The following is a 7,955-nucleotide window of genomic DNA, read 5'->3' as shown; positions in this document are numbered from 1 at the left end:
GGCATAAGTACCTTCTTATGCCTGTTCTAATTTCCCGTATTATGCTATGTTTCTTCCCTATTTTTTGTACACGTTTCACGGATTGGATTATGGTGGACACTGTGCGACCCACAAATAGTATTATTCGATCTTTCCGTGCAATGACTTGGCAAGGGTGGAGGATACAATCTCATTAGGTTGCACCCTACACCCAGTCAGACCAAGTATCGCTTAATAGGTTAGCAATAATAGATGATAAATGGCGGGAAGCCTGGCAAGTTATCATGGCATGGCAGGACGCGAAGGAACCTCACTTCTTTATAGAAGGAGAGGATGAGGAGAATGATAAATAAAAGCGGGGAGATAAGGTAAGTTTTAGTTACAGGTTTAGTAATGCCTTATGTCCCAAGCAATTTAATTCTTGTTAACCCCATAATGGGTGGAACTCTTACAGAGTGGCGTCAGTTTTCTTTTCTATATTAGTATGTTATAACCTAGTTTTATAGATGTTCCAGAATTTCACGCGTTTCCATGGTATTTTTCCTACCCTATCTATTTAAATACTTTGAGAACAAAGCATATTTCTTGTTTGGGGGTGGGCATAGAAACACGTGTAATTAAGACATCTGTTAGGATATAGATATGTATAATATGCACTTGTTTTCTAATAAAATTTCAAAAATTCAAAAATATAAATAAAAAAGTTTATGCTATACACTTAGGAATATTGGTATTGTTTTCTTTCTCTATGCTCTTAATAATCTAGAAGTCGCACGTCGCTTTTGCATTTGAATAGTTTTTAGAAACTTAGGTTAATATGTAGGTAATAATCTTTGCATCTATCTATAAATATATTACATGAGTATCTATGATTGTTTGACAGTAAGTTTCTGAAATCTAGGCTAGAGTATTTATTCTACAAACCCTGTGAGAATATAGTCTAAAGCCTTATATGAGTGAAACATTTGAGAAATGGCACAAGGGAGAAGTAAAATCCGGATAGAGAAATCACACGCCCACTTGCTTGATCACTAAACCATATCCTAAAAAGCGAGAATTTAGGCCCTCTTTGGATCGATATAGCCAGAAATTCAAACCTATAAATTATTTTCCGCTAGTCGCCCCTCTGAGCCTTTCTTTAGCCTTTCCTAAACCACAAATCCTTTACCCTATTACAAAACAAAACAAAATAAAAAAAATTAACCTACCCAATTTAGAATAAGTCTGAGAATAGAATGAGTGAAGGAAGAAGAAGAGAAAAACCTGTGTAAACAAAAATTAGTAGCTGCTTCAGAAAAGAAAAAGAAAAGAAGTTTCCATCCAAAGAAAAGGAAAAAATAAAATAAAATAAAAATAAAAATAGAAATAAATAAAAACTCCAAAAATAGAATAAAAGGGAGTCAAAAGCCAAAGAAAAATAAAAATATGGCTAAGGAGGGACCAAAGTGTTGAAGCAAAAGTAAATAACAAGGTTTTCTCTAGTTACATAATATAAAGACTCTATTATCTCATACTTGTCCTTTTTGAATATCCATTTCCTTCCTTTTTAAACCATCTCCTAATCCCCGCAACACCTAATAAAGACCTCTAGTTCAATTAGGAATAGGTTAGTGTGATAGTAAGTGGCAGATGTGTTTGATCGACTCTGACTTCCTTGTGTGTCATTGAGATTGTAAGGTAAAGTGTGCCCACTGCACACTGGAGTAGCGAAACTTGAGCGGAAAAATCAGAGTGTTTGTATCTTCACTTATATGTGAGAACCTACTTAAGGACGCTATTCCAAGTTTTCAGAAACTTAACACATTCTTGCATTTCATAGTATTACTCATTGTATATATGTTTATTCATAGATGATTGATTATTATGCATATATTAGTTTAAGTTTCGACTTGATTATTCTTTATTCATTGCTAGTGAGATGTATAGATAATTGAGGCATAAATAAGGAAACAATAGCTTTATTTCTTAGTCGTTGTAGTATAAATGAAGTTTGTGAGTACCTTCACTGAAAAACTCTCACGAGGCTATAACTCGTCCACTAGAGAATTTCTAGTGGTTTAAGGCCTTGTTGCATATGGTCAATGCAATCGCACTCGGCGAAACGAGAGTAGTTAGAACTCCATTTTTGGTCACTTATTCTAATTTCTCATATTTGCTTGAGTACAAGCAAAAATGCTGTTTGGGGGTGGTTTGATAAGAGCCCAAAATTGTAATTTTAACCCCTTAACAATCATACTTTTAGACCAATTATGTGAGTAATAAATAAGAGTTAATCGATTCACGTATTTTTTCGTCAGATTTCAGGTGAGAAAGTCAATTATGTATTTAAAAGCTGTGCCACTTTGGCGAGATAAAGGAGCAAGGGTTGGTTGCTAAGAAGTTCTATGATTAAAGACTGAGATTCAAGGAGAAAAAGCCTTTGTAAAGCCCGGTTAAAAGCTGAAAGTCAAAGTCCACGCGGGCAGAAACAGTGCACAAAGTCAGTAGAACTTTCGAATACCGTATCTTTGGACCCAGACCTTGGAATTGGGCCTACCTTATGTCAAAACGACCGGCTCGGAAAGAGCTTTCCAATGGTCCAATCTTTGGCCTAATTAGAGGAGTAGAATTGGACTAAAAGTCTTTTGAAGCCGAATCCAGCTGAAGAGCCCTTTTTGGACTGAAGAAATTTGGTTTTGGGCCCGATTTTCCGGCCCAAAACATGGCTCCAAGCCCATGCACGATTTTGGATCCGATTTCCTCCATATCAACAAAGAGGACTGAACTTGGAGGAGATAGGGTAGCTTAGGATAAAAAGTAGCCATTAGAATATCTTCTGGATCTAGTTTTAATTAGAGTAGCCATTTCAAAGTTTTACCCTTAGCATCAATATCGAAGTTAAATTTACTCTTAGTTGTTCTTCTTGTTTTAATTAGAGTATTGACTATTGTTATTGCTTGATTAGATAAATAAAATAGTTTATTATTGATCAAATTCGATTTTGTCAGTTAAATTTGTTAGATCTAATTTCATTTATTGTTTGTTATTCATTTCGTAGTTATTGATTTTTCTGTTGGATTATTGTTTAGTTAAATTGCATAAAGTTAGAATCTTTCTATTATGTCGTATTCAATTTCATACGGAAAGGATAACGTAATGATTCTCGGCTAAACCTCCATTAGAGGGGGTTGAGAAGCCTTGATGAAAGCTTGATTCTCGATTAGCGTAGAGTAGTCGTAATTCCTTTCCACTCTAGAAACAGTTAGTTCACCATGAGAATGGGTTTGATCGTTCACATGCTAGTTATGAATTGGTAGAAATGTCATGTATAATTAGGGATTAGGATGAACCAATTGTTCTGCATGGCGATTCAATTCGGATTCTGACGATTAAATTCGTTAGTAAATTAAGTTGAATTAAGGTGGAATTAATCCCCCCTAATTCCTTATTATAGAATCAACGTAGTATTTCCGTAGTTTGAATCAATTATAGTTAGTATCTTGTTATGCGTATTTGCATCGTAGTATAAGTTGTAAATCTCTCACTCTCATAGACTTTAGATAAGACTGATTAGGTTATGAAACATCTCATGCTAAAGAACTAGGAGTAGAACGAATCATCTACTCCACTATATCTCAATAGGATTGAGAGTAGAATCTTTGATAAAGCTTAAATAGCAAACAGTTTTATTTTAGTTTTACTAGCGTTTAGAGTTCTCGTAAGCTTTATTCTTTGGTAAAACTAGCGTTTTATAGAGCATTATTATCAGTGTCCGTCCCGATAAACAGTCCTTCGTCCTCAAACTCACCACCTCGGACAAAACTTGGCACCATTACCCCCTGTACGTCTCCGGCAATTTCTTGTCCGCGGATGTTCCATCTAAAGTGACTCTTAATCATCTCACCTTCCTGCCTCGTGGTGAGTTCGATTTACTACATCTCTTTCTTATATCGATTGTGCGGTGGACTCACTCCTTATCTTTATTTCTCTATTACGCAGGTTGGAGGATCGACTCGAAATCTCGCTTTTACACGGTGTGAAGTCAGCGGTCTTTGAACAAATCCAACACGGCTCTTCTCAAGCTGAAGTTCTCAAGATAGATCCTCCCACATAACCCCCTTTATTGACGGACCTCGCCTCGCGATACTTTGGGTAAATACTGCGCTCCATTATATCGCCCGCCTTCAAAGAACGAAAGCCTCAGCCTTCACCTCCTCCACCATCCGCATCCCATCCTCCCAAGAGTAAGCCTCGCAGTCGTGGCTTCACTCGCAAAACCACCAAGTCTCAGGCTAAGGCTCGTGCTCTAGCGGAGATAGTCAGAAAATCCACTGCCCACCTTCCTTCTCAGTCCTGCCGATATACACCCTCTTCCTTCTGCTCCCTCGCTGACTGGTAAGATCAATATATTCCTCCAACTTCCCCTCCTGTCGACTCCCCGCCTTCCCCTATGGATGTCTCCAAGATTAAGTTATTCGACAGTGACTCTGACGATGAAGTAACTGAAGTCCCCAACTCTCAAGTTGTCCCGGCCTCAGCTGCCCCCCCACGTCCACGGATCTCTCGTTTGAAGAGCCCCCACACAAGCGCAGCAGATCCTCTCCTCCAGCAAGACTTTCCGTGGCTCCTCACCCCTCTTCCTAGATGCAGCGCCCTGGCAAGGAAACTGTTCGATCTCTCCTCGGGTCCGCGGTTCCGGAAATTTTCCGCCCCACCTTCAAGGTGCACGGCCGTTCTGTCAATGTGGAGGACTCTGCTCTGGAAAACCCTGTTGTGGCCTCAGCCATGTTCTATGGTTCCCATCTCCCCTGCGACCTGGCTTATGCAGATACTGGGACCTTTGAGCAAATCGCATCGCCCCTATGCTATGCCGGGAGAAGGTATGTCTCTCTTTCCACACCTTCCACTCTCTGCTTTATCCATTGTTATGACTGCTTCTTCGTTGCTAGGTGAGCTTGGACATGTCCTACATGATCCCCGACCTCTTCTCTTCCCTGGGTACTGTGGAATCTTTAGAGAAGGAGGTCGGCGGTCCCAATGGACTAAGAGCCACCTGTGTATGCCTTCAAGCTGATTTGGCAGCCGCGAACATGGCCAAACTTCGAGCTGAAGATGAATTAAGGACTGCCGAAGCTTCCCACCAGGACTTTATGGATGGAGTGAATGACCGCTTGAGCAAGCAGCGGGAAGCCCTTGTCCTCCAACACACCGAGAATCGCCGCTCCTTCGCGAACACACTCAAGACATGGGTTCTGCGGATAAGCTTCAAAGCTCAAGCCGACAAAGCGTGTGGCCAAGAAGCTTCGGCGGACCGAACATGCATGTTTAATCAAAGAAGGCCGACTCCTCCCAGAAAAACCTCCCTCTCCCATCTCAGAAGATCCAGTTGTCACGGACCAGACTGTTTCTGATTCAGTTGATGTTGCCACTCTCGATCTGCTGCCCGAAGACCTTGTTTGTGAGGCCACCTCCCTGGGCCATGCCTCGAGTGCTCTCGACCATGCACCCCTCGCTGAAGACTTGTTGTCGAACTTAGATTAGCCCCCATGTTGGCTATCTGTCATTTTACTAGCTGTCTTGTAACTAACTTTTCCGACTAAGTGTGCCATTGTTATTATTTTTTCTTTTCTTTTTTATTTGTGTGTTTGTTTGGTTAGGAACTGTTTCACTCCCCCACATTATATGTATGATCCCTTGGCTTTAGTTATTGTTTTGCCTGAAATGCTACTATTCATCCCTTTCCGTCTCTACTCTCTCTCCCTTTGTCAGTCTCTACACTGGGGCCTTCTCTATTCTTGCCCCCATGTGTGACCCAAGCCTCTCACTCGTGAATATCTCATTTCACTTCGCAGGCACTCATAGACTACGAGGTCTATCGGGGCAGCTCAACCTGCTGTGGACACGATTTGAGCAGTTTGTCCGCGAAGGGCTCATCCCCACCGTGGTCTCTCTTTTGGAGTGGCTTCGCCAACCACTGGGCTTCTCTCTTTGCCCTCGGGTGTAGCGTATGCCTTTCTTCCGCAGATGGCTCTCCCAGATCCGCGGCTCTAATTTGAGGTGGACCTCGCCCTTGGGCATCTCTTTCCCTCAAATCGTGTTTTAGCCCGATTACATTTATCGTAAGGGCGAAATTTACTCCCCAAAAGTGCCATTGTATTATATATATATTTACAAACAGCTCGGTGTGTTGTTTCTAGACTTTCATTACATTCAAGCATAGAATTTTTTAACATTCTCACATTCCATGGCTTTTCTAGCACTTTTTCTTCTTCATTGCTCGCAGCTTGTAAGTACCAAACCCTCCTACATCGACCATCGTGATAGGGCCCCTCCCGATTCGGTCCCGGCTTTCCGTCATTTTCTCTTAGTATCGTGTGTCACTCGTCCACAAAGACGGAATCCCCTACTCACGAACTGCGGCGGCTTGACTCTCTTTGTTATAACGTCTCAAGAAGGCGGCGGTGATATTCCTCTAGTCGATTTCGCCGCGTCTCTCTTCTCTTACGCTAAAGTCATATCCACTACCGGTATGCTCTCATTGATCCTGTTTCCACCGCTCTTGTCCTCGTTGTGGCTGCCACCATTTCCGAGGGAATCACGGCCTCGACTCTCGTGTTTTAAAAAGAAGGGGAGTTTCCCGGTTGGCGTTCGAGGCGTTGTCCTGTATGCCCAGAGAACATGACTCAGTTCATCTGCCCACGCGCCTTTCTTATCCTCTAGCTTCCTTTTGAGATTGTTCATAATGGTCTTGTTAGAAGATTCTGCCTGCCAGTTGCCTTATGGATTGTACGGAGCTGAGAACCCCTGCTTCACCTTGTATGCTTGTAAGAATGCCTGCACTTTGGATCCGGTGAACTGGGCTCCATTGTCCGCTATGGTAATATATGGCAACCCAAATCTACAGATGATATTCTTCCACAAGAACTTGATCACTTGAGCTTCCTTGACCTGTTGCAGGGCCACTGCCTCAATCCACTTGGTGAAATAATCTGTGGCCGCCAACATGAATCTCCTTTTGCCGATAGCCATGGGCAGCGAACCCACTATATCCATTGCCCACATTGCGAAAGACCACGGACTAGACACACTATGTAGTGGTTCCGCTGGCGTAAAGATCATCTGAGCAAATTTCTGACACTTTTCACATCGCTTAGCGTAGTTCACGGCATCCCTCTTCATGTGTGGCCAAAAGTAGCCCTGCATTATCAATGCAGGCGACGGCGTTGTTCGCCGTTGAGTGACTTCCTGATCTCCCCATGTAACTCCGCCAGCACCTTTAGGGCTAACTTCGGCCCGAGACACTTCAGCAAAGGCCCGTTAAAATTCTTTTGATACAGCCCCCCTTCTATCAGTACGTACCTTTGAGAAGTCTACTCCAATCTGTTTTTCTCCTTTTTATCTTTCACCACGTCCCCAGACAAAAAACTCTTGATGGGCTTAATCCAACCCCCATCTTCCTCCTCCATCTGACATATCTCAGCCCCTTCCTCTTCCACTTCCTCTGTACTAGGTTTCTCCAATCGCTTTACCTTTATCACTCTCTCTTCAGAATAAGGAATTGCGGCAGCCACGTATGCTAGGGCATCGGCATGTCTGTTCTCGCCGCGACCCAAATGTATGAACTTGATCTTTGCAAACCTGGCGGCCCTCTTTTGCAGCACTTTCAAATATTTTACCATCCGCGGGCATTGCACGGCAAACCCCCCGTTTGCCTGGCACACTACCAAATTTGAGTCCGAATACACTGTCAGTTCTTTTACCCCCACATCCTCTGCCATTCTCATGCCCGCTATTACCGCCTCATACTTGGCTTCATTATTGGATGCCGCGAACCCTAACTTCATGGTTAACTCCATTATTTTGTTCTCCGGCGCGACCAACATCACTCCTATCCCACTGCAAGCGTCTGTGGCTGACCCGTTGGCGAACAGTCTCCACCCATTTCTTCGATCCCAGGGGTCCAACCAGTCCTGTTCAATGATCTTTTCCGGCTCCAT

General features: G+C 42.7%; 1 protein-coding gene across 1 annotated transcript; it reads right to left on the bottom strand.

The window, feature by feature from the left end:
* Positions 1 to 7,328: 7,328 nt before the first annotated feature.
* Positions 7,329 to 7,955, bottom strand: LOC147505958 (uncharacterized). Its single transcript, XM_086605657.1, has one exon. The coding sequence runs from the start codon at positions 7,953 to 7,955 to the stop codon at positions 7,329 to 7,331; it is 627 nt and encodes a 208-aa protein (XP_086461783.1).

This window comes from Coptis chinensis, chromosome 4 (genome assembly GCF_015680905.1).
Source record: "Coptis chinensis isolate HL-2020 chromosome 4, ASM1568090v1, whole genome shotgun sequence".
Classification (NCBI taxonomy): domain Eukaryota; kingdom Viridiplantae; phylum Streptophyta; class Magnoliopsida; order Ranunculales; family Ranunculaceae; genus Coptis; species Coptis chinensis.
Note: the sequence above shows the minus strand (reverse complement) of the source record. Positions and strands in the feature narration are given on the sequence as shown.

What these genes read in the sequence shown, in the direction of transcription:
- LOC147505958 (XM_086605657.1), bottom strand. Translation starts at nt 7,955, where the DNA reads ATGGAGCCGGAAAAGATCATTGAACAGGACTGGTTGGACCCCTGGGAT.